The sequence below is a fragment of the Fusarium phalaenopsidis genome (genome assembly GCF_050370095.1).
Source record: "Fusarium phalaenopsidis strain FUZ10S chromosome Unknown contig_32298, whole genome shotgun sequence".
Lineage (NCBI taxonomy): Eukaryota > Fungi > Ascomycota > Sordariomycetes > Hypocreales > Nectriaceae > Fusarium > Fusarium phalaenopsidis.
In genome coordinates this window covers 1668979-1694372 of record NW_028145407.1, presented here as the reverse complement: position 1 = coordinate 1694372, position 25394 = coordinate 1668979, and the positions used below count along the sequence as shown (strand labels likewise).

The 25394-nt window shown below is 53.6% G+C and overlaps 8 protein-coding genes across 8 annotated transcripts; 2 read left to right on the top strand and 6 right to left on the bottom strand.

The window, feature by feature from the left end:
- Window positions 1-267: 267 nt before the first annotated feature.
- Window positions 268-1329, bottom strand: LRP88_07080 (ankyrin repeat domain-containing protein; the record flags this gene model as incomplete). The annotated part of the gene is made up of 1 exon (XM_083243617.1): window positions 268-1329. One exon carries the CDS (start codon window positions 1327-1329, stop codon window positions 268-270), a length of 1062 nt encoding a protein of 353 aa, XP_083100841.1.
- Window positions 1330-3141: 1812 nt separating this feature from the next.
- On the bottom strand, window positions 3142-4506 carry LRP88_07079 (uncharacterized protein; the record flags this gene model as incomplete). Its single annotated transcript, XM_083243616.1, has 1 exon — window positions 3142-4506. One exon carries the CDS (start codon window positions 4504-4506, stop codon window positions 3142-3144), a length of 1365 nt encoding a protein of 454 aa, XP_083100840.1.
- A 1042-nt stretch (window positions 4507-5548) lies between these two features.
- Window positions 5549-7502, bottom strand: LRP88_07078 (major facilitator superfamily domain-containing protein; the record flags this gene model as incomplete). The annotated part of the gene is made up of 2 exons (XM_083243615.1): window positions 5549-6008; window positions 6061-7502. The coding sequence occupies 2 exons, from the start codon at window positions 7500-7502 to the stop codon at window positions 5549-5551; spliced, it is 1902 nt and encodes a 633-aa protein (XP_083100839.1).
- Window positions 7503-9345: 1843 nt separating this feature from the next.
- Window positions 9346-11035, bottom strand: LRP88_07077 (general substrate transporter; the record flags this gene model as incomplete). The annotated part of the gene is made up of 3 exons (XM_083243614.1): window positions 9346-9954; window positions 10017-10804; window positions 10888-11035. 3 exons carry the CDS (start codon window positions 11033-11035, stop codon window positions 9346-9348), a joined length of 1545 nt encoding a protein of 514 aa, XP_083100838.1.
- Window positions 11036-11505: 470 nt separating this feature from the next.
- LRP88_07076 (FAD-dependent oxidoreductase) lies at window positions 11506-13335 on the bottom strand (the record flags this gene model as incomplete). Its single annotated transcript, XM_083243613.1, has 3 exons — window positions 11506-12716; window positions 12767-12790; window positions 13242-13335. 3 exons carry the CDS (start codon window positions 13333-13335, stop codon window positions 11506-11508), a joined length of 1329 nt encoding a protein of 442 aa, XP_083100837.1.
- A 1054-nt stretch (window positions 13336-14389) lies between these two features.
- On the top strand, window positions 14390-17505 carry LRP88_07075 (actin interacting protein 3-domain-containing protein; the record flags this gene model as incomplete). The annotated part of the gene is made up of 2 exons (XM_083243612.1): window positions 14390-14569; window positions 14713-17505. 2 exons carry the CDS (start codon window positions 14390-14392, stop codon window positions 17503-17505), a joined length of 2973 nt encoding a protein of 990 aa, XP_083100836.1.
- Window positions 17506-18234: 729 nt separating this feature from the next.
- On the bottom strand, window positions 18235-22304 carry LRP88_07074 (Elongator subunit IKI3; the record flags this gene model as incomplete). Its single annotated transcript, XM_083243611.1, has 4 exons — window positions 18235-19906; window positions 19955-20297; window positions 20345-22062; window positions 22147-22304. The coding sequence occupies 4 exons, from the start codon at window positions 22302-22304 to the stop codon at window positions 18235-18237; spliced, it is 3891 nt and encodes a 1296-aa protein (XP_083100835.1).
- An 875-nt stretch (window positions 22305-23179) lies between these two features.
- LRP88_07073 (DUF3984 domain-containing protein) lies at window positions 23180-24319 on the top strand (the record flags this gene model as incomplete). Its single annotated transcript, XM_083243610.1, has 1 exon — window positions 23180-24319. The coding sequence occupies one exon, from the start codon at window positions 23180-23182 to the stop codon at window positions 24317-24319; it is 1140 nt and encodes a 379-aa protein (XP_083100834.1).
- Between the last annotated feature and the right edge of the window lie 1075 nt (window positions 24320-25394).

Genomic DNA, 25394 nt, shown 5'->3' with positions numbered 1-25394 from the left:
TATCGTTTGAGTACCAAACACGAGTTCCGTTTACCTGTGCATTTACTACCCTCCACCACTGCCCATGAATAGACGCTCCAGTCAATCTAATGTTTTATCCATCCCTCCAATACTTTAACCAAAATACCCATAGCCCCTGTTTTATCCTCCAAAAACAACCACTCTCCAATCTCAAAACAAGAGTGAGTCCTTCAACTCACCACGATCCTGACCAGAGGGAAGTACTAGCCTTCCATCAAACGATAGCCAACTCCCCACTCACTCATCTCAGCCATGTGCCATGTCTCTTGCGCTTACCTCTTCCAACCTCTTGGAAAGTTCCTTCACCATCTCCTCTTCAGCCATCTTCGGCTCACTCTCAGGGGTACTCGCCCTCTCAGCCTCCGTATCCCGATCCTCCTCCTCCTGTTCCTTCTCAGCATTCTTGACATCCTCTTGCACCACCGTCTCGGCTTCGTACCAGCTCATATCATCAAAGCAATACCAGCTCTCGTTCCCACTAGCTGGCGTGGTGGCCCAGCTTCCAGGATCAAAACCCTTGTTCACGATACTTTGTATGAGCCTGTCCCAAGCTCGATGGAAGCCTTGAGGGACTTCATCACGTAGTTCCACCTTTTCTGCCGGTGTGTGACCGTCACAGTTTCGAGCATCCAGATCGAGCCTGTACATACGTGCTTTGGCCAAGACGCTAAGCATTGGAATCTCTCCAACATTGGCAGACAGGTGCAGAATCATATTTCCGGCCTTTGTCTTGGCCTTGTAATCAGCTCCAGCTCGGAGAAGCAGTGCAGCAGTTTCGACATTGTTCTCTGCGACAGCCGAGAGCAGAGGTCCCTCTCCGAAATCCTCGCCTTCGTCCAAGTCTGCTCCAGCTTTTATGAGGAATGAGGTGGTTCCTGTGCTATTGTACTGGGCGGCTACATGGAGGGTTGTGCATCCGTAAGCGTCTTTTTGGTTGATATCCAAGATCTTGTTGCCCTGACGGAATCGCAACAGCTCGTCGACGCAAAGGTCCGACATGCTCTGAGCAGCCAGGTGCAGAGGGCCTCGCTTCTCGTTATCCGTGACAAGAAAAGGATCCGCTCCATGGTCAAGCAAAACTGCAACGGCGTAGCCATTACCTCTCCTTGCCTCCCAGTGAAGTGGTGTCCATCCATCAATGTCTTTCTTGTTGACAAGTGAATCGTCAACCGCAAGAGCGTCCTCGAGGTTTCCGTCCTCAAGACCAATGACGATATTGTGAATGTGAGTAAATCGTCTTTCTTGAAGGTACTCTGTCCCGGGGAAGAGGACAGCGTACGCTTCAGCCAGCTTAGGCGGCGCCTTCAGATGAAGAATATTGCGCCAGGAAACTTCAACAGGGGACCTTTTTGATATCAGCTCCGTAGCAAGTAATAGGGCTACAAGAAATTCTCCCACTCTGGGTCAGCACCGCAATCAAGAAGGAATTTGCAAACCTTGAGGCATCCGTGATCAACTGCAAACTAATACCAACTTAGCACAGCTCAGGGGCTTCCTTTGGAGAAACAAACATGCAACGGAGTCCACCCGCCTCTGTAATCGAGGTCATCTGGAGAAGCTGCTCTGGTCGAGAAAAGTTCATTGATGCCGCCAACGCCCTCACATCGACTCAAGGCGAACAGTCTATTCGTTTCAGAGCATGGTCTTCGAACTTTGATGTTCAGCGTGGGAGTCCCCAGGCACTGAGAGAGAACAACTGAGATGGAAGTATTGACAAACCATCGGGGAAAGAAGTAGGTCAGTCTTGTCGGGTTTCCTTGCTTCTGCTGGCACGTCTCCAAGTCACATCTTTGATTTCGAACAGACAGTCCGCTGTACCCTACGAAAAGCCTCCCAATGACTGTTTCCAACGCGGTGATCACTTGAAAGGTACTGCGCGAATGACAAGCGCACTTGCAATCGGGAGCGCAAGACAGCCCTTTTGATGAGACTCGGCTCACTGGTAGAGCAAGCAGTGTCGGTGAGACTGATTGTGGCTCATGCGTAATAACAGCCCCTGAAATGGGCTCTGGACCAAGAAACCGGACTCTTGCTGCACCACCCTCTGGAGAGGGTGGCAGAGGAACCATAGTGGTGTCCGAGTCCATTCCTGTAGTCAAAGTTGTCCTTTCAATGAGTTCGACAGCCCTCTGCAGAAGCTCCAGGCTGTTTTGTGAGTTCTCGTGGATGTCGGAAATTGGTGAGATCTGATCAGATATCGAATCGAGCGAGTCAGAATGACGACGATATATCCTGGCGGTCTCTGAATAGAGCTGTTCAATCTCGACTGAGAGACGCGTCGATGCCGAACTAGTTCCAAGTCACCAATTGAGTCCCGAACCTTGGGTAGCAATTTCTAGAATCAATGGCGTGCAGGGAGTTGGCTTCGAGCAAGACAGTCAAATTGGTTCGAATCTCTTGCTGAAGCTGCCACGCCTTGGACGATTCCTTTCGCCAACCAATGCGATCAGAAAGCTTGATCTCAACCTTGTCGCCCCAATAGTTTGTCTTGCACCACCTCGACACAGTATTCCCGAGCTGGTCAAGCTTCACTCGAGCGGGGTACAGGAGTATCTCCATGGAACCGAGCGAAAGATATACCTGATGAGGCTCTGGGCGGGAGAGCCTTGGGGGCATTGTGGGAGACAGTGTAACAGTGACCAGGCTCGGCTATCGCATTTTAATCTAATTGATTGGAAAAGTATTGCGCCTGAATCACAATTCAGATAAGACTGCCTGTTCTCCAGATCTGCACGAGTGTTGCGAGCCCTGCAGGCTGTGGCTGGCTCCGAGCCTTATTGGTTCTACTAGAGTACTTGGCCGGGTAAAGTGCAATTTCAGTCAGATTCGTGACTTGCTTTCTGATCAGCTGGCCACGGATATTTCTTGATCGAGAGGGCGAATTCGGTGAGAGAGTGTAATGTGTACAAAGGGTGCCACTCAGTGCTTAACAGATATATCACACACTATCTTTACAATTAAGGCAATGCTTCGTAGTCTATGCAGAAGAGCCTGGCTAAGCCTTAGCATATGACTCAAGTAAATTGAGAACGGCTCTAGAAGCGTAAAAGCTAATGCCCAGGACCTTGAATGTTGCCTATCGCCGAGTATGCTAGCCAGGACTACTCGCCCACTCAGCATCTAGGCATTTCCCCTTGTAGCAACCTTTGCCCATCGACAAAAGTCCACAACCTCCAACTCTTCCAAAACCTCGTCAGAGTCCTGATAGACAAACACCAACCTTCCAAAAATATCAACAAACCACCGATGAGCCCTCTCTCCCTTCCGCAAGATCTTTGTACCAAGCTCCTCACCATCTTTGGCGTAAATCTTCAGTTCCGCAGGCCAAAAGACGGTTTCCGGTTCCTCATAGTCAATCCTTTTGATAACAGTAAAGAAGAACCGATCGAGTAGGATACCGGCGTCGAGCTCATAGGGTTCTTCCAGATTGGAGCTATAATAAATGGCAAACAGTTCCGCGCCTTCTGGGTCGCAGAGGGTCATGTCCCAAGGATATGTTACCATAGTGCCATCTGAGAACTTGCACCATGACGAATTAGCACGGGTCACCAATTCCGCCCTGGCTCTCGTGATGGGGCTTCCATCTGTCGTCCAGAAGTCTGTGAACCACAAGCCTATGTGGTGGGTATAGAAGACAATGTTCTGGTGCAGGTCTAGCATGGCGCCCGGGCTGTCTTCAGGGGCGGAGTACTCGTAGACGCACTTCAAGGTGTCCAGATCCCAGACCCTGACATGTCTTTCGCTCCCTGTCGCCATGAGGTTCTCCCCCGGCTTTTTCGCATCGTGAAACGCGCATCCGTCTTCTGGATGTACCAGCTCTCCACGCTTCACACCGTGAGCGTCCCAAACCTCGAATACCGTCTTGGATGCTTCACCTTCTTTCTTTACATGAAAGGTCAAGACATGTCGATCTTGTGTCCACCACTGCTGCACCGGCCTATAGGGCCCAAATGAGCCAGACAATGACCAATCTTTGATGTTGCGGGCCACTATTTGGTCGTCCTCGATGCCCAGAAGGCGGGAAGAGTTGTCGAAGCAGCTCATAAGGCGCATAGCTTTTCCTTTGTGTAGCAGTTTCAAACCCCTATGGTCTAGGGTGTAAATGTCGAGTTCATCCTCCACAAGTTGACGGGACAGGTAATGAACATCCTGCTTGCCCATACACACCAAACTATCGTCTAGATGGCCGTCATGCAAATCTATCCGCTTGCATTTGGGGTTTGTCCCGCGGTTGATGGCATCAGCCGAGCGGCAGATGCGAAGATAGATATCCCGTAGGTGGTATCGGTCGGTGTACTGGTCGATCAAACTGTCCGCGTAACCGAACCGCCTGATGTACTCTCGCCATGCAGAGACAGGTTCCTTACTTTCCCACAAGTCTTTGGTGATGCCCAAAGCAGTGAAGAGGTCCTTTTCTTCCAGGTGGTGGACGATGTGCTGCGCCAGCTCCAAGGTGTGAAAGACTCTGTCGGCAGGGTGAGTCATTCTGTTGAAGCGGTGTAACAATTCGGACGACCAGAGGTGTAGTATAGGACCAAAGGGGATCTCAAGAGTGAAAGACTATTTTGAAATGGAGTCTTGGGGTTGAAGTGGATGAAAGTGCTGAGTTTAACAATGGGAAGCAGTTCGAATTAGGCAGCCAGAAGAGAGGTAAACTTGCATAATATCACATTTTGTGGAGGTCAGCTCTGTGGCAGTACATCTGCTTACCGACCAGGACACCCTCGAGCCGCGCCAAGATCACAGAAGTGAAGCCATATCTATGTCCTTGTGCTCAAGGAAAAATTATAATATGCTAATAGATGCGGTTTTTGGGTTTTAAAAAGTGGCTTTGCTAGGCCAGTCACACTCGTAACCTGAGTTACTTGCCCGAGAGTCAAAGCAGTCTCTTGCATGTGATGGCAATATAGAGACCAACACTAGGCATTCATAGGCAGAATTGTAATATAGAAAATCGTTCAGAGATTAAAATGGGCTCTACTTGAGAGAAGCACAGTGAATATGATGTAGAACGAGGGAGTCGGTGCGGTGTGCCAATGACGCTGGGTCTTGAACAAACAGCTTCGCCCGAGGCAACGGGGCGATAATTCAAACCATGCTCAAATGTACGAATATGAGAATTGAATAGATGAGCAAGTTCTCAACCGAGTAATCAAGAAACATGTGTTTTAGAAAGCGACATGCGTCTAAAGCGCAGATACCCTGAACTATCACAACAACCAGGTGAACCATCACACAAAGATTAACTTGTCAAACATAACCAGATACTTGATTTTTTTTTTGTGTAAAATTATGACATTTTTATATAGGGTATTACATTACGTGCCAGTCAGTATATCACCATCTCGCATCATGTTCCCAGACATGACCAAGCGAGATAACATTTTCAAGATCCGCTGCCTCCCCATGTTGCCGGTCCCCATGAACATGACATCATAAAACGCCATGCCTCCCGGCAGATGCCCGACAACTCCGAATGAAACAACATGCTATACAATATGAAGCAAAAAAACACAGAAACGACCGTTTAGACGGTCTCCTTGTTGGCATTGCTGGCCACGCTATCCCGTCGAGCCACACACGACGCGAGAGCTTCGTTGTTCTGGGTCTCCTTCTCCTCTTCCTCGGACGAAGAAGCAGCACCCATAGGGGGGCCGGTAGGGGCGTAGTTGCTCCTCTGTCGGATCTTGGCGCCGTACTTGTAGAAGATGAAGGGAATAGGGGCAAGAACAGCGGCGACACAGCCGAGAAGAGTAGCAGCGTACTGGATACCCATACCGTCAAACATCTGACGAGCAAACAGAGGGAATCCAGCACCGCAGAGAGATCGCAGGAAGGTGTTACCAGCGATGGCGGAGGCGGCGAACATGAGATAGGCGTCGACGAGATAGTTGAGAGACTGAAGGAAGATGGACATGAGACCGAAACCGGTGAAGAGACCGCTCAGAGCGGGGACGATCCAGTGGACGCTGCGAGTGTATCCAGTCCTGGAAATTGTTAGACATTGAGACTCAGTGAGGGAGACAAAGAGTAACTCACCATCCGAACCAGAAGATACCGATAGTAAAAGAGATACCACCAGCCATGACGTTGGGAAGACGCCACTCAGGGATGGGAATGCCATTGTTGGCGGCAAGCTTGCGGAGGTACCAGGGCTGCTGAGCAATGACGGAAGCACCAGCAATGAGCTGACCACAGATCATACCAAAGAAGGCCAGACCAGACTCGCCCATGTTGAAGCCATGAACACCGACAAAGACGAGAGGATAAGCAGTGAGGAAGAGGTAGAGTAGGCCGTAGATGAAGCTCATGTAGATGGAGAGAAGGAGGATAATGGGCTCGGTAAAGAGCAGACGCAGAGGCCGGGAAAAGTTCTTCTGGACGAGCTCCTTAAAGTCAACCTCGATTTCCTCCTGCTTGGCGTGGATACCCCAGTTCTTGGTGCGTCGTCGCAGATCGGCGGCCTTCTCAATGAGAATCACAGGAGGGTAGGTCTCCTCGAGGAAGATGCAGTCGAGAATCAGAGCAGTGAAACCCATGATGGTAGGAAGATACTCAGTCCAGCGCCAGCCGAGGTGAGACTCGACGATGAAGCCACCAATGAAGGGGGCGAGCAGGGGACCAGTGAAGACGGCCATTGAGAAGAGTGTAATGGCTGTTCCTCGAGTACGGTTGTCAAACATGTCGGAAAAGACAGCTGCGACGACAGCAAGAGGACAAGCACCAAAGAAGCCACTGAAGAATCGGCAGAGAAGGATAGTCTGGATATCCTTGCCAGTAGCACAGCCAATGGAGAAGACGGAGAAACCAAACATGGAGATGAGCAGAGGGAGACGACGACCTCGCAACTCGGAAAGAGGAGCCCAGAGTGAAGGTCCAAAAGCGAAACCAAGAACGTAAAAGGTTGTTCCCAGAAGACCAACCTCGGTACCCACGTGGTACTCCTTAGCGACAATCTGAGTAGCGGCGGAGAAGATGGAGGATGTGAAGGCGGAAGTCATGGTGGTGAAGCCAAGCACAGCAGCAGTGATGAGCTTCTTCTTCAACGGCCAATTCTGCGAATGCATTGGGTCATCGGGACCATCAAACTCGACGACGTACTCCTCCTGCTCAGGCAGTGGAGGGGGATACGGCTTTCCGGCGCCAAAGGCAGGAAGGGGATGTCGGGAGGCACGAGAGCTCGTGCGGGAGCGCATACCACCGCCGACGGTGGCATTGTGCTGGCTGCGGGCGGTCGCGATACGGCTCAGCGCGGTGGGATGACGCTCGAGGTCGCGTTGGGTAGAGATGCGGCTGATGGTGTTGTATGGCTGGGCGAGAGAGTTGCTCCTTCGGCGGTTCGAGGAAGAGGAGGAGGAGGATGAGACGGTGGAAGCAGAGAGGACGCGCTCAATCTCGCCGCTGGCGCGCTGCTGGTATTGCTGAGGAGATGCATCGCGCTCGGCGTCGATCATCCCCTGGTCTACGGGATCGATAGGCATGGTGAATGTAGTTCTGCGCGAGTCTGTGTGTATAGAGTGCTCGCTCAGGGTTGAAGCAAGTTGGAGAAGAATTGGTATGTAGAATCGATTATGTAGTGAACCGGTTCGAGTCGAAGGATGGTGTGAAGGCGACGGAAAGTATAACCAACGTCGAACGGGCGCAGAGCAGAATAGACGGGAGCTGTCCCCCTCTTGTTGCTATGACGCTATAGCTGAAGCCGGTTTGCGCTTTCCGGGTTTAAGGGTTCGCTCAAAGGCTGAGAAAGTCGGCCGACGCTACTGTAGAAGGGCGAGTCAAGGACGGATGAAGGATGCCGGTTGCGGTCGAGTAAGTAATCGGAGTGATGAGTGGGATGAACAAGTGTGATGGGTATAGGTAGTCAAAGACGGACTGGACACGCTCAAGCACTTTTAATTAAGCAAGAAAAAGATACTGTCATGAGATCTAAAAGTAATGGGGATAGCTTGTTTGAGTCAAAGGCAACATGATCATGGGGTGATGGCATCTATATAATAAACAAGGTCCAAGATTTCTCCAAGCTCCCTCCCCACGTGTCAGAGGCAATCTCGTTTTTTTTTCCATCCAAAGCGCGAGGACCCGAAGCTAAACAACAATTACTAAACCCATGACTGACAAGAGTACGAAACCCTGTCAGTCAATTGGCAAGAAATCTCTGTTGTGGCGGCCCTTTTGCAAGCAAGCAAGCATCAGAGAAGAGATGCATGGATGGTCCACACCGGAGCAAGGGACCCCACTCTTTTCTCGGCAGCCGCTCTCGGCACCGGCACCGTCTCCCTCGTGTTTTTGCCAGGGGGTGACTCCGTAAGTGACCCAGCAGATGCAGGACACGCAGGGCCAAGCACTCGATATCCGGAGCAGAGACTGGTATATCCGCTTCGATGATCCCATGACGACGCTTCGCAGGGAGAACAATTTGTCAATTACTCAGCCTCTCCATGGATGAGTTGCTCGCTCAGCAACAAATGCACCTCGCTCTCTCGCTCTCGGCCGCGGCGCTCACCACGGAGCCGAGATCCGTGATGGACTCACTCTCTGACCCAACAACTCGAGAAATCTTGATAAGCCGGTCCCATTATTGGGCTCCAAAGGGCCGCTTGATTTCAAGTCCCCGAAGCCCCACCGTTCCCCTGGGAATATCTTAAAGAAAGTGTAAGGCATGAGTTCCTCGACAGCAGCAGGGGCCATAGCTTTATCATCAAATCCAGTCAGTTCCTCCGAGCTTCATGACCCCCTGACGGAAAGTATCCTTGCCGTTCAACTGCCTAGATCCAAACTTTCATTCAGGCCTGCCCGGCTTTTCGTTGAGCAAGCATGGCTTAAACCCGATGTTGGCTCTCCCTTTAAACATACCACGAAGCCGTCACGCAAAGATCGAATGGCTTTAACGGAAGCCGCCGAGCGCGGTGCCGAACAAAAGTCCCCACTCTTGTAGGTGTCTCACCTTGCAGATTCTTTTTGCTCGGCCCTCGCGCGCTCTCGCACGACGGCGATGCACGGTGATGTAATTTCTTGAGCCGTGATCCGCTAACTGCATCCACCATCCGACGTCTTGGCTATCGTGGGACTGTCCCGTTTTCGTTCTTAGAGCCACGGGAGCTCCCTCTCCCTTCTTTCTTGAATCGCCGGGGATTGCCGCTTCTAAGCCGCAACACTTGATGAATTTCTTATCTTGTCTTGTTCATCGAGACGTCGAGACGCTTCTAGACGAGAAAAAGAAGCAAACTCTTCATGCCATCCGTTTCCACAGTTGAAGAAATTTATTGATGTGTCATTCCTCAAGTCTAATTGCAACACGAGTAATATCTAGACCCTAGACAGGTATCATCGCACTCCCCACCCATCATCCAATAACGCCGTCGCTTCTTCTAGAGTTAACCCTGCTGTCTCGGGATAGATTCTCCAAACCATAAAGTAACCAATGCAGCATATCACTGCGTACAAGACAAACGTCCACGACGGACTCATCAAGTCCATCAGTGGCAGAAATGTCAGACCGACTATAAAGTTGGCTCCCCAACATGTGGCCGTCGCTATTCCACTTCCCAGTGATCGAACAGCCAGGGGGAATAGCTCACTCTGCATCCACGGCACGTTGCCCATGCCCAGCGCGTACGCTCCGACATAGACCATGATGGCCACAAGAATCGTGATGGCTGCAACCTCGTGTCCAGCGGTAGCAGGAGGATCCTTCTTGGCCTCTGATGGCTGGGCAAGTGTCATGAACGAGAAACCATGTGCCGACAGCAACAGGCCGATGATCATGAAGGGGATCGAATAGAGGAGCACCCTTCGGCGTCCAATGCGATCAACAAGTCCCAGGGCAGCGACAGTGCCAAGGAAGTTGGTGACTGCTACCACCAGCGAGGTGAGAGTCGGGCTCTCAAAACCAACAGCGGTAAAGATGGTTGCAGAGAAGTACATGAGTGAGTTCTATCACATTCACGTTAGCAACCATTCGTAGCATAACTCGTAGTTCACCGGGGCTCACTCACAAAGCCACAGAGCTGCTGGAAGCCCTGGAGGAGACAAGCGATAGCCAGCGCTCGACGGTTCCTCCCCTCGCTGAACAGAGCTTCCCACGCACCCAACCGCTTCCATCGGCCAGACGTTTGGTGATCCCGTAGCCGTTGCGCCTCGTACTCTTCCCGCGCCTCCAGCTCAATCTCCCTGACCACCACATCAGCGTCATGCTGCGATGCACCGCCGTTCACCCGCTGGATCACGTTCTTGGCTTCCACGGATCTGCCGACCTTGACAAGCCAGCGTGGCGTCTCAGGCATGAAGGCAATCATGCCGCCCTGGACTAAAGCCGGCAGAGCACCCAGACCAACCATCCACCGCCATCCCATCTCTTCAGAGCCGTAGGTTGAGAACAGCCATCCAATAATGTATGCAATCACCTGGCCGCCCGTGACAAATATGATGTTGGTTGTTATCAGCCGTCCGCGATGTGCTGCGGGCGCCACCTCAGCAATGTACAGCGGTACAACAAAGCTCGCAGCTCCAACTGCTGCACCGATGATACATCGCCCAATAACCATGGTAAAGACCGTAGAGCACCATGCCTGGAGGATAGCTCCCACAACGAACAGAACATCGGCGTAGAGGATGACGCGTTTTCGGCCGAAACGGTCGGCGAGGACGGAGGAAAAGGGCGAGATGATGAGGGCGAAGAGGGATGTCGAGGATGTAATGATGGACTTGTCCATCGAGGTCAGTTCGCGGTTCGAGAGGGAGGTTCCGATTGAGACGAGGGTGGCCGACACGACGCCGGTATCATCTGGAATTGTCTGTCAGCGAAGCATTCCTCGACACAGAAAAGGAGAATCAAAAGCCTACATCCAAACAACAAACCGCTGATACAAGCAGCAAAAGTCAAAGCCAACACAAACACAGTAGGCCTCTCGCTCCCCGACTTGCCGGGCTCGGCGGGAGACCCCTCGGCGACATCATACTCAAGCTCCTCGTCGTCGCGGTTGCCCGCAATAAGCGGCGCCTGAGAGCTGTCCATTCTGTCACCGTCTAAAGATTCCGCGCAAGCCGATTCAACTTCCTCAGAGCGAGTCCATGAAACTGCGCTGCGGGATCATGGGGAGGAATCTGGGGTGTCGTGGATTCGGGGTCCTTATGATGGAGATCAGCACCCCCTGGTCACATGGGGCTGGGGATGTCTCGGTGTTGTCTCCGGCTAGTCATTTTGGTAGCGAGAAACGTGGAACTGAGTCAACCTGCCGCGAAAAGACATGTATCGCGCTATCGTCAACCCCAGCATTCCATGAGGTGCAACATCAACCATTCCAATCCATCATTCAGTTCGGGTTAGGCCTGGGACGCCAAATAATACGGGGTTGTGGATAAAGCATTTATAGCTTTCGATGCTTGACAAACAACGCCTTTATTGTTCATTAGACATGTATAACCCATTTCTCTTTATTCCATAAACTCCCCTCCCTTGCTTATCCATGCTTCACCTACAATCCCCTATCTCACCCATCCCCTATTCTTCAAAAAGTAATAGCTATACACAGCTGCAACACCCAGCGGTTGAAGCACCCACGGTAGGTGATGTCTGACATGACGACTCATCGACACGGCCATGACGCTTTGCGGCGCGCCGGGGGTCATCATCCAGTCTTGCATCAACTCGGCCGTTAGCTTCTGGACGGGGCCAACCCGAGCAAACATTGTCTCTTCAAACTCCTGGATTGCGGTGTCCAGCGCCTCATCGTCTTTATCGGCTGCTCCGATGATTGCCTTTGCAAGCAATGATGCATCGTCGAGGGCCTGGTTCACGCCTTCGCCAGCATAGGGTGTCATGAGATGCGCAGCATCACCAATGAGTGTGAGACCAGGCTTGTGTGTCCATTTCTTGCTGACGGGGAGCATGAACAGTGATCGGGGTGTGCATCTCCCGTCTGCCATCTCTATCGCTCGCTTGAGACGAGGATCCCAGTCTTTGTAGAGACCGTTGAGCAGGGCTGGGGCGACTTCCTTGATGTTTCCGGCATCGTATTCGCACTTCTCAGGCTTCATCCAGTCGGCTTCTTTGATGACATGAGAGCAGTAGACGCTGAGAGACCCGTCACCCATCTGCTGGATGGACATGCGCTTGCCCTCCCAGCCAGCAAAGACGCTACCACGGTTGACGAGCTTGTAGAGATCGGGGGCTCTGTTCTCAACGTCGGTAACTTCCAGCTCCTGCAAGCCTATGCCTGAATACTCGGGCACTAGATTGGGGTCGATCTCTTTTCGGACCTTGCTCCAAGCTCCATCTGCTCCAACGATGATATCAAAACCGTCGACTGTAGCGTGCTCAAAGACAAGTGTTCGTCCTTCAACCTTTTTCAAGCGATGGCCCCATTTGATGACACCCTCTGGAAGCGACTGTGATAAAAGCTCGCGGAGCTTGCTGCGATCAATCTCAGGCCGCTCCTGGATCTTGTTGTATGGCCCATCGGCATTTTTCACCAGGAGATACTCAAGGTTCTTGTCAACAATGGCAAGATATTGTCCATCGTATCGAGCGTGCTTAAGAAACTCATCAAAGAGTTTTGCTTCTTTGAGGGCTGCGAGGCCTGTTGCCGTGTGGAGGTCTAGGGTACCACCTTGAGATCGGAAATTCGGGTGCTCTTCTCCCTCAAAGACGGTGACATCTATGCCGCCGAGATGAAGAAGTCTTGCCAGCATGCAGCCTACTGATGTTAGAAACTGACTTGATGTTGAATTGAGGCAACTTACCAGCTGGGCCAGCACCGATAATAGCAACCTTGCGGTTACCCATTACTACCTGCTGCTGAGGGGGGTATGGAGGGTTGAGGGGAAGTTGAGACAGCAGTTGAATTGACTCAAAGTGTATTCAAGCTTAAGATGCAGGTTGATGAATTATGACTGAATGCTACGACAGGGGACGCCTTTGTCTTTAAGTAGTTTTGACATTTCCACCAGAACAGCCTCCTCGGAGTTGAAGCTTACGTTGTTGCAACACCCACGATTAGCTGACAACCAAACTCAAGAGTCGAGACAAATCCAGTCGGGTATGCCGGCACCTTGGTTCAGCCAGAGCGCCTCTTCATGACGACAAAGCATCCAGTGAATGAGACGAGTCCTCGTTGCGAATGCCTCGTCTAGTCGAGGAATGCCAATGGCACGTTTCAAGGCGCCGTTGCATCACCCACCCAGTGCTGACGACTAGACTCGGCTAAACGAGCTTAAACGACGCCTGCTGGAGATGCTCAGCGCCACGGCTTTATCTTTGGATGGCACACGATGACGGGCGCGTGAGGCTATGCATGAGGGCGTCTGCTGGACCATTCAGCTCGAATTAATTACCATTCGCGGACAGAGGAAGCGGAGGGCGGCGTAACCATTCATCCCTGTGGTCAGGTTCCATCCATGCATCGCCAGGAAGGCTGGGAGAGAGAATGATTATGCGCGTGTCTCGATATGCATTATTTACATCCCATCTGCCGGTTTCTAAACAATATGGGGTATAAGTGCGATGGGTTTTCTTTCTGCGACAAGCCCTGGCTGCGGTTGTCATGCCAGCTTCTAGTCTCTTCAAGCCGTTTCCTCGCCGACAGGGTATGCAGCGATATCCATGTATGTTGACTTGGAGGTGGGATCTGAGGCCATCAGTTCGAGCAGGCTGGCTGAGAGCGACTGAGTTTGGCTGCGGCGCAGGTTCATTCCAGAGCATGTGTAACGCTCAACAATCATTTAGCATCGAGAGAATGTATACAAAAGCCCAATAATCATGATCATGTCGTCAAAAAAGACTCTTTGCCCCCAGAAACTCGCATTCACAGACCCAAGATGCCAAGATACACGCCATGGTGGCACGTGCTGATGCAGGGGTTCGCGGGCTGGCGGGTGCCCGTCCACTACAGGTAACAGGCCCTGTATTCTCAGCTCTAGCGGGCCTCTGCCGCTGTCGCTGCCGCTGCCCACTCGCTGGCTGCCACTCAGGTCTGCAGCACAGCACAGCACAGCACACCCGACGGCATCCATCACCATCCATCATATCAACATCCTCCCACCATCATCCTCCCTCCTTCACCGTCAGCCTCGCCCGGCCTCTCGCTGCCTCCAGCTGCTCCCACAGTCTCTTGCGCCCACCGTATCGCTTCACCCCGACTCCGACCTTGCGCACCATCTCGACCTCTTTTTGTCGCTCGTTCTGATGATGCTACTTGCCCCTCGACAGTCGCACTCAAAATCCCATCGTTAAGCGTAATCCTCCGACCGAGCTCCGTCCACGTCCACCCTCTGGGAACAGAATAGAGCCTGCTATTTGACCATCGTATCTACCGCCGTCGCAAACATCTTCAACGCCCAGCAGGAACGCCCAAGCCCGGTATAACCCGCCATGCAGGCCCCGTCGTCCGGCTCCCAGCGAGCCTTTGCCCACCGTCGCTCGCCCGGCGCCGAGCCAGGGCCGCCACCAAATGTCCCAGTCCGCTCCATCTCCCCAGCCCTTCAAGCTCGAACCTCGACCGCCTCCACCAGATCTGCTCAGTCCACCAGCTCTCGAAGGATGAATCGTGAAGTGAGTAGTCGCCTCGTCTCGTCTCTGGCTCCCCTCGCAGTCGGCGCAGTGAGCGTCACCAAGAGCTTGCCTGTGCCCCTGCCGAGCCCTGCCCCACGTCCACGCCCAATGGCAGCATGCTAACCGCGCTCTGCTCTCTCCAGGGTTCCGGCAGCGGCGCCAATATGCCTCTGTCGCAAATCGAAAAGAGCGTCACCCATCTCCTCGTCGCCACCAAGCAGCTCCTCGAGACTCTGACGCAATGGTCGCGCGGCCAGGCTACCGACAGCCAGGTGTCGGACGTCTATGTGCGCCTGGGCTACGAGTTCAATATGGCCTGCCGCGCATTCACGGCCATCAACGTTGATACATCCGATCTAGGAAATGTCCCCGACTTACTCAGACATATACTCGAGGCTACGCTCAGCCAGGAGGCTAGCTCTGAGAGTCTAGAGAAATACCTACCCAGGATCCGTGATATCATCATCAACCTGCTCCATGGCCTTAAGCGAAAACAACAGAAACTCCGACAGAAACAGGCCCGGGAGCGCGAAGGCCATGCACCTCCCGATAGGACAACCAGCGTCAGCACTGTCGGCAGCGGCCACAGCGGGCTTACAAACATGTTGGAGGAGGGGTTGGAGAATGGGTTTCAAGCCGAACCTCAGCGGACCGAGTCCTTGCCCCCAGCCAGTTCGTCTCCGCGCCGGTTTGGCGCTCAGCGGGAGCAGTCTCGAGGGTCCGTTGCCTCAGAACAGTCATCTCTGTCGAGCAACACGATGCAGAACATGCCTGTTGTGCCACCCTACCCAGAGGCCGATAATACGATCCCAACAGGGCCAGGGCCCTCCACGAATGGAGAGCTGAATATCGATTCGTTCCCTCCACCACCGCCGCCTCCTCCCGATAACACTTCTAGCGCTCTTGCCGCTTTGCAGAAGGGTGGAGATCTCGAGCGACGAGCCTCTCGAAGATACTCGCAGTATCAAATATCCAAACATCTGGGAGGCGCCAATGGGGTTCCGATCCTCCCTCCACAGAACACGCCGGTACCGAACCGTGGTAGGAAAGAAGTGAGGGAATCTTTGCGCGCAGTGCAGGGTCGCCAGTCTATACGCCATAACCGCAATACCTCGAGCCAGTCGCTGCGCAGCGCTGCCGTGGAAGCATCCCCTGTCAGGATACCGAGCAGCGTCTCTGAGGAGCCCTCAGCAGTAGAGCCCCCTGCAAAGACAGAGAGCCCTGCTCCTCAGAGCCCAGAGGACAAGTTCAGGGCCAGCGCAACGCTTAGCGGGCCGCCTGTTGACCCCATGTTCTATCAGGAGGATGATACTAGTGAAGAAACCCCCAAGACTGAGCCCAAGGTTGAACCGGAACGCCCGCCCACGCCGCCTCCGAAGCCGGCAGCCGAGCCATCTTACTTCCAGGAGTCTCCTCCTCCGACACCTACAAAGGATCTCACTTTGTTCCTCCAGTACAAGTCCAAGGTGAAGAAGTTTGTTCTGCCAGAGGGTCGGGCCGAGCTTACGATTGGACGGCTTCAACTCGCATTTATCGAGAAGTTTTCGTGGAACACACAACAGAATGGCGCAGATCTCCCAGAGATTTACATTCAAGATCCCATATCTGGCGTGCGACATGAATTGGAGGACCTGGCTGATGTGAAGGACCGGACTGTTCTGGTTTTGAACGTGGAGGCTCTGGATGAGGTCAAGAAGCATATCGATGATGGCATTGCCTCTTTGACTGCTATCGTGCGTGATGTTAAGCAGACAGTCACGGATCAAGGGGCAGCTATCCAGCGAGTCTCGGATCGACAGCAGGAGGCGGCAAATGAAATGGCTCGAATGGCGCTGGCACCACCGCCAGCTGCCCCCGCGCCTGATGGGACCAAGCATTCAGTTGCCCCTGGAAAGAAGCTGGATAGTGGCCATCTCACGGAGTTGCAGAATCTCCGTCGCGATTTGGCCGTTATGCGTCAAACTTACTCCAAGTTCCAGGCCGAAATTCAAGATTCGATGTCGACTATTCGCAGCAAGGCCGCCAACGTCAAGGTTGCCGCGGCTAAAGCCTCGATTCCTGACGTTGAGGGTGATGCTGGTTATTCATATGTCACCAACGGACGCAAGCAGCTCAACAATGACTCTGATCGGCTGGTTGGAAAGGTGGACGACCTCCAGGACCTTATTGAGGACCTGCGCAAGGATGTGGTGCACCGAGGCGTCCGACCTCTACCGCGCCAGTTGGATGCTGTGGGCAAGGATATTGCTCTCTTGACCAAGGAGCTCAAGAGGATGGAAGATTACATGGATCAGGAGAAGCCCATCTGGACCAAGATCTGGGAGAAGGAGCTCGAAGACGTGTGCCAGGGTCGTGACGAGCTTCGCCTTATGGAGGACCTGTTGGTGGATCTGCGGGACGACCTGGAGAAGGCCTCTGAGACTTTTACGCTTGTGGAGCAGGCGACCAAGGAGCAAATGAAGGACAATGGCACTGGCGCAAGCGCAGGATCCGCGCGCCAGTTCTCCAGGGGCCTCAACAGCCTTGGCAACAGTCTCGATCAAAGTGCAGCAAAGGAGGGTGTCCTCGGAGAGGTCAGGGCTCTCCAGCCCAACCACGAAGATCGTCTTGAAGCCATCGAGCGAGCCGAGAAGCTTCGCCAGAAGGAACTCGAGAATCGCCGCGTCAACCCTCTGCACCGTGAGATGGTCAACTTTGTGGCAGAGGGTAAACTCAAGAAGTCTGGTGGCTTCGAGGAGGTGGAGCGAGCACGCAAGGCAAAGGACGACCGCATCCGGAGAGAAGTATGGGAGCGACAAAACGGAATCATCCCCGAGAATCCTATCGGCGAAGAGGAAGATAACCAATTCGAACCGGATGAAGTACCAGGAAGTCCTCCACCGACTTCAGCAGATCAGGAGGTGGATGGCAATGCGGACCTGCCCAACGGCGCCTAGTCAACTTCCATTTTTATACATGAAGACTTTTCCTTGTTGATTCGGGAATCAATCACTTTGTTCATGGAGATAATGCCTGGGAAAAGGATGAGAAGACGTCCTCTTTGTTTTACGCGAAAATTGTTTGATATGGATCATGGCAAACAAACTATGGATGTGTTTCACGGCTGTGGGACATGGGAAAGGAGATGGATGGGATGGGATATAAGCGGCCTTGGCCGGCAAATTTGGCCTCTTCTTTTTCTTTTCACTCCTTTTTTTTTTCCATAACTTTTTTTTTTTTACTTGGTAGTTTTTAGTTGGGTTTTTCTTTTTTTACTTGCTTCATAGCGGAGGCGAATGGGAATTGTGTTTTTTCATCGGTCCTTTTTTGCGTGTGAATAGCCTCACTTATACTGACTAGACTGAACTGGGAGTTGGAGCTCTTCTGATCTTGGTTGATAACTCGGCGCTGCGATCTAAGCTCGATTAAAATTTATATCGACCCCTCAAGTGAAGTTTCATGGATTGTAAGCATGGAGTGTGATACGTTGACTTGCGCATGAACGCCTCGTCCTAGCATCTTATGCGTCACTTGTATGGTTCATGCAGAGAGAATCCTACTGCTAATGCAGATGTAAAGTGACATTTCATTCAGTGTCACGACAAAGAGCTTTTCCGTTCCTTATATACCTTCCCTACCAACCAACCCATCTATCATCATCAGTCATTGAACCTTCATGACAACTCTTACGATCCCAGCAGTGTAAGCTTGTTCAAGCCTGTCACTACAGGCGGCTCCAGCTTCTTACCCCTTCCTAGCACGAAATCCTGTAGTACCGCTTCACCCCCTGTAGCCTGCCATGCTGGCTCCTCCTGCTCTGGCTTCTTGTCCTCGCCCTCAGGTGAATTAAACACCTCTGCAACGGCAGCAGTGCAAGCCTCTGAGACCTCAGCCATGAGAGCCTCGGCGGCGCGGGCTCGCTCAGGCATGTTTCTGCGTACGAGCGCAAAGACGAGGCGCTCGACATCAGGGGCTGTGGCGCTTACACGCTCGATGAGGCGGCGGATACTGTTGACGAGGTACTCTTCCTCGTAAACAGTACCCTTGCGGCCTCTGGCACGCTTCTTCTCCTCACGCCGGCGGTTCTTGCTCGTTGCACGACTCACACCAGTACCGGCGGTGCCCACACTGCCGGCCTTGCCCGTGTACCGTGTGAAGAGGGAGGCACTGGTGCTGACGCGAGACGAGGCGGCGATGGAGATGTCATCGGGGATGTCACCTCCACCAGCACGCTCACCCTCATAGAAGGCCAGGGGATCCTCAGCGGCCTTACGGCGGAGTTCAGCGACACGGGGTACCTGGGCCTTAAGCTGAGCCTTGCAGTCAGCGAGGAATTCGGTAGTTGTGCCCAGAGCATCAGCAAGACCGGTGTCGACGGCTGTGGTGAGAAGATCAGGACGGTTGCGCTGAATCACGATACGGATAGCGTCCGCAAAGTGGTACCCCTTGCAGAGACAGCGGACAGCCATGTCGATAGCTCCTAGGGATTCGAGGTGGATGGTGGCAGCGGCCGCATAGTCCTTGGCCTCCCAGAGCGCATCGGCGAGGGCGTTGGCGAGCTCAGCCATAGCATCAGCCGACATGGGGGGTTGCTGCTGTGCTGCAGTGTATAGACATTCCTGCCAGCATGTAGCGCCGGCAGTTCGGTAGCAGCTGGTGGCCTTGGCGTAGTTCTCGAGAGACTCATAGGCGAGACCAGCTTCGCGGTATTTCGAAGTAGACTCGAGGTACGCGGCGTATGCATCCGTGAGGGCACGCAGGCGAGGGGGGTCGTAGCGGTAGAGGCGGAGGGCGTCATGGTAGAGAGCATGCTTGGTCGTGTAGGCCAGGAGCTCGTCAAAGACATCCAGGGCCTGGAGGTGGTTGAGAGCCTTGATACGACGTTCAAGGTGATCGTCGATCTCGAACTTGCGGCGTAGCTCAGGGAGGGCGTGGAGATGCTGGACAAAGGGGAGGTATTCACGTGGATCGCGCTGGGACTGCTGAGCGACCAAGAGGGCGAGCTCAAGGTTGTACAGGCCAAGGGCGTTTTCGTATAGGCGGTTGACGTCGACCAAGAAGCAGATGTGCTCAACAGCCTTTTCAGCAACCTTCTCATCCTCCTTCATCAGCTCGGACACGAGGAGAAGGCCATCATCAAGAGCTGGTGGCGATTTGCACACGTGCGCGGTGATGATATTTTGGAGGTTGGTGTCCTTGCGGCTTTGAAGGGCCTTGATAAGTGCATCACACACAGTGTTGACCTTTTCCGGGGAACCTCTAGGCGCAGGAGCAGAATCAGATGTGGGAAGAGCATCTACATCGAGAGCCTTGGGTCGCTTTGTGTCTTGGTACATGGTCTGGGTGACATCCTCGGCCCTGCTTTGATTAGCCCCCTTTCAAGAGATAGGAAGCAAGGTAACTTACCGGAGAGAAGAGAGAAACAGATCAATGAAGGTAACATCTTGGATCTGATCAAGGAACAGCCCGACATGGGCCAAAAATTGCTCCGGCTGATGGTCATAGAGAATGTTCATATCAACTCGTTGCGTCCGGCAGTACGAAAAGGCCCGCGCATAGTTCTTCTCATCGATGAGGCTGCGGATGCCAGCCACGACCATGGCTCTGGGGAAGACGGTCTCGAGGTTTCCCCGGGGCATCTGGAGGATGATGCTCATGTTTGCAGGAACGGAAGTGACAAGACGAGATCCACGTTCTACGCTGCGGCATCGCTCATCCTTTTCAGGGTCATCTGCAGGAACTTCGAGCTCTTGACAATGTTAGTAACTATTCCAAAAACAATGGTTGACGACTTACCCTCGACGTTGGCAGATAGATGCACAAACTTGACAAAGTGGTTGTTGGTGGTAAAGATGAGATGGCTGGGTGTGAGGACGAAAGAGGTACAGTTCTTGGCAAGGAGCCGCGAGTTGGCATAGATGTGACCGTTCCTTGAAAGTCCAAATGCAACAATCTCGCCGTCAACCTTGCTAATCTCGAACCAGGGCATCTGCGTATGAAACCGTATAGGAAGAGGCTGAAGACCACCGCCGGTGGTGATCTGGAGCAGCTCCCCTGAGCTGTTCTGTCCATAGGCTTCGAGGGAAGTGCCATCTTGGTACGTGGTCGTGGCCAGCACAATGTCCTCCGGCTCCTGTAGGTGGGGAGGGCTATCATCTCCGGCTCGTCTGGCAATGTGGACGAAGCCCATCTCTTCCTGGGCAAAGATGTGAAACTCGTCACCAACAGCAGTGATGCGCAGTGGCACACCATACGTTGGCGTCTCGAGTTCGGGAAAAGTATGCTTGTGCACCAGCTGCGGCTTGATCGACCTCCCATTCTTCATGGGCCACTCATAAAAATCGATACCCTTGTGGTGCAGGACCGCAAAGGTGGTGTTGCTAGGTCCAAATGCGACATCAACAGCCGCTGAGGCAACTGAAATCTCAAACATAGACATGGGCGGAGGTATGTTGGCTGTTCGAAAGGGAGTCAACTTAATTGTCTCGCCGTCAATGACAGCCACGGCGCCGTTGTCGTTTGGCGGTTGACAAGATCCCCTCGCTGTGTAAAATATGTATTCGCCAACTAGCACGTTGGTCGTCGACGCAGCGGCGAAGCGGAGAGCCTTTTCAGGGTGCCAGGCCAAGCATGTAGAGTCCGGCTGGAGAGGGATCTCTTGCTTGAGATACCAGTGGTAGTTTCCCATGGTCCACAACTGGATCAGGTCCCTGTAGATAACCGCCAGGACAGTCGAGTCTGAGTTCCACTCCAGCCGTATCCTTTCGTGGGATGTCACTGGCCCTGATGGTGAGCGAAGCGTAAACTGTCCATGCCGCAAGCCGTTCCTCTCAAAGAAGGCAACATCAATCCGGTCTGGCAATCGCTGAATACCGGCCATGAGGTTGCCAGAGGGCCTCCAGCTTAGACTACCCTCAAGGCCATCAACAGGCTCACTTGCGCTGTCAAGCTCGCCCTCTCGAGAGTACACTCGGATAACACGACGCTCGCCCTCCTGAACCGAGTTGATGGCCACATATGCGCCGTCTCCTCTCCAGCTGATAGTAGTCGAGCCATCCTCATGGGCACTCGGCAAACCCTGGTCAACCTTCTCAGGGATGGTGGGATCACGCATAGCCTTGGCACCACGGCCCTGGAACTGCGTCTCCTTCTTTCCCCATCCCACAGAGACATGCTTTGACGCTTTGAGGTCCTCGGCCGTCATGGTAACCTCAGCCACAGGGTCAAAGGTTGCGCCCATCAAGATGACCGTGTTTGCCTTGGTGACAACGACAAGCAGCTCCTCATCTGGGGACCATCGTGCAGCAGAGATGCCGGCATCGATGGAGCCGACAATCTCAATGTGAGGATCTCCACCAGAGAACTTGTCCTCCTGAACGGTGTAGATGTCGCCGCCTTCAAGGACGATACATGTGGTTGCTGAACCACTCAGATACTGCAAGCTCACGACCTTGTCGACGAGCAAGTCCGGGGTCGGGCTGGGTGCCTCCCAACTCGCCACCAACTCGACGGAACTGTATGAGCATCAGCAACCATTAAGACTCAAAGCACATCAAGGGTCAACACGTGATAAAAGCCCTTGCCTGACTTTGACTTACATGTTCTGATCACCCTTGATCCTCAGCAACTCGATACTGCTGCTCTCCTCGGTAGGCCCCGCGGTGCAGAGCACCTCGTCGCTCTCAGGATCCCAGCAGGCAGCTGTGACATGTTGGCGATCGCATCGTCCAAATCGAATGTTGCGAAGGTTGCGCATCTTGGGCACAACTGGCCAACAGAGAGTATTTTCTGTGTCTCTGTTCCCTTTTGTGATGCCTCACAACGCTAGCGGACAAAATGGCGAGACGCTGGACGCATGCGTCGTTCGACTTTGTTTTCCTTCCTGATTCTCGGTGACGCCGCCGCCAGGGGACTTTTCTTGGGTAGCAGTTTTTCGCTCTGGGTCGGGTGAGGGTGTGTATCGGATCGGCAGCTGGCGGGCGAGTCGATGCCCGGATTTGAGATTTTCGCCGACGCCTGGTCCGGGGTGTACCTGGCGAGGCTGGTGGAGGAGGTATCTAGCGGGGTACTTGCACAGCAAGGGTGCAAGCGGGATCAGCCGAAGTACCTCTTGTGGCTGAAAACACAAGTACCGTTCTTGGTAAAAGATCTGATCAACGGCCTGGCCATTTCGTGAGTAATAGCAGCATTTTGCTTGGAAACCGGCGCCTGCACCAGTCTCGATTCTGAACTGTGCCGTTTTTTCTTCGTATGGGATCGGCTCTTTTCACAAGCAGTGGCACTCTATTGCATGCACTCTTTGACACTCACTAAACTAGAAATTGAAAAACCAACCTCGTCCCTCGGCTCGGTTCAGACGCCTTCATCACCTTATTCTCTTCCTTCTCTCAGCCACATTCTGCCCTTCATAAGCGACTCCTCGTCCGTGAGATTAGGTTGCTTTCCCTGCTCCATTCCCCTGTTCACATCCATCGCATCACATGCTCTGCATACATTAGTCGTCTTTGCCGCTATCGGTGCAATTGAACCCATTGACTCTCTGCCTTTGCTCTCAACGCCCTCCTCTAGACTTGCATCGTTATATATCAATCATCATTATTCACGATATAAAGAAACGTCTTCTCCATCGCCATGGATGTCGCCTATAATCAACACGCCGACCGCGCTCGCCGCAAGAACCGCTCCTCGTCCAGCCTCAACCATCTGTCTCTCGCTCCGTTGACGGCCAAGCTCCCCCTCAACGACGACGAGCTCATCGCCGACGCCATCGCGTCCCATCCCCAATCGCCTGTCCATCCAATTCCTTCGTATATCCAGGGCAAGTCCGCGCCTACGACCCCGCGTCTCCTCGCCCGCTCGCCCACCACCTCTCGCTCGCGATCCCATAACCGAACGCCCTCGGCACCCCTTGCCAAGAGCAAATCGACTACACATCTCGCTGCCCCTGCGGTTCGAAAGTCTCTCTCTGGACGCGTTACCCCTAGCAGGCGTAACAGAGATGACCCGACGATTCTAGGCCTTGGCATGCGACATCGCAATGACAGTGACTGGCTGCTCCGAACAGGTGCGCTCATGAGCTCCGAGGCTCGCGAGTCCAAGGGCCAGGCATGGCTCATTTCGCGTCAGAGCTCCACCAGCCTTGCGGGAATGGATCCTGACGAGGAAGCCTTCGAGTTTGAGCTAGCTCGCGAGCGTGACATGTCTGCTGCTGCGAGCCGCCGCGCCAGTCGCCGTGGCAGCACCGCTCACCTTGACGAAGACGCGTCTCCTTACGCCAGCCGCTTCTCCAGCCGTAACCATAGTCGCTCACACAGTTTGGCACGTCCCCGAAACCAACTATCCCCGCTCGATCGCCCTGGCACCGGTGACGAATCCTACTTCCCCAACCAGGACGATCAGAACGAGCTGCCTGGTCCTGACTTTATCAACCTTGACGAGCGGCTTGAGGAGCTTGAGCGTGATACAGAGCAGGACGATGAAGCTACTGTCCGGCGTTTGGTCCGGCGCGGCCAGGCTGGTACAGCAACTTGGTTTGGTAGCGTCTGGTCACTCTTCTCCGTGGAGGAGGACGAGGAAGATTCGGAAGACGATAGCGAGGATTCCCCTATAGATGGAAATTCTCAGCTGAACCGCTCTCGAAGCTCGTCATCGCGGTACCTGGCAGGCATTTCGACTGTCCCGGAAGAACGTATGCCTCCTCCTGGGGATAATGACGGTGGCTGGCGGGATGCGGCGTGGCTGTTAAGCGTGGCGTCCAAGGTGATGTTTTAGACCATGTTTTCTGCAATTGGGACCCGGCGTAATATCATAAGAACATACAGGCCGGAGGGGGACAAATGGGATTCAAGGGTGAAGTACAGGATATGCTCCAACACGGAGCGTTATTGGGTAATCATATCTTGTCATGGTGCAATATGGATAGGTAGGATGGACTCGGGGTAAAATGGACTTTCGGCGTGCTTGACCTACTCGTACTTGGGATATCCGCATCTTGCTAAATATGTGCCTCACCGGGACCAACGGGATCATTCCGTTGTTCCCCTACCCAAGCCAAGCCTCATCCTCGGCCGACCGCCAGGCCATCCGGCCGTGTTGTCTGGGTGGTTGTGGATATCCAAAGCTTGGGCACAGGCATCCGCTTCTATCCAGGGTCTGTTCCGCAGCAACTGCCCCCTAGCTGCATCGTAATAGCTCCCGTCGCCGTTGAATAGAGCTCGAGGTCGGCGCATGATCACCGGCCGGGTAGACCCCGGTGAGCTCCGGGCGCCCCCACACCCGCTCCGCGGCCGGGGGCATTCCATGTCAATCCCCGGCCCGCCGGGAAGGACGGGGGTACGGCTCAGGACCGTCTTGAATGCGACTGGCTGCCACGTAAGCTTTGTTTTCTCCTCTCTCAACTGGACTAGAAATGTAGCGCCGTCTAGCGCACTCTCGAACAGCTGCTAGTCGGAAGTAGGCAAATATCCACCGGAACGACCTGGCGCAACGTGGTGGTGATGGGAACAGGGGCCTCACGACCATGCTGTGGCGGGCTGAGCATAAAGTGAGCAAAAACCGGTTTGTCGGGCTGGGCTGTCACCTCGCAGAAGGATCATTGCGGGCCTCGAACAGGGCCCTTCTCTCCTTTGCAACCTCTTCCTTTCCGCATCTATCGGAGGGATAAAGAGTCCCGGTCGCCGAGAAATCTCCCATTCCATCCCATCCCACCTTTTCGAAATTCAGGGCATCAGGGTGACAAATTGCACGGGATGCTACGTTGTAGACGCAGTATCCGTCCGTACATACTCGCGGGATACTGGATCCTACCTGGTAAGCTATTAGATGTGGTCCGTGGTTCCTTTGCATT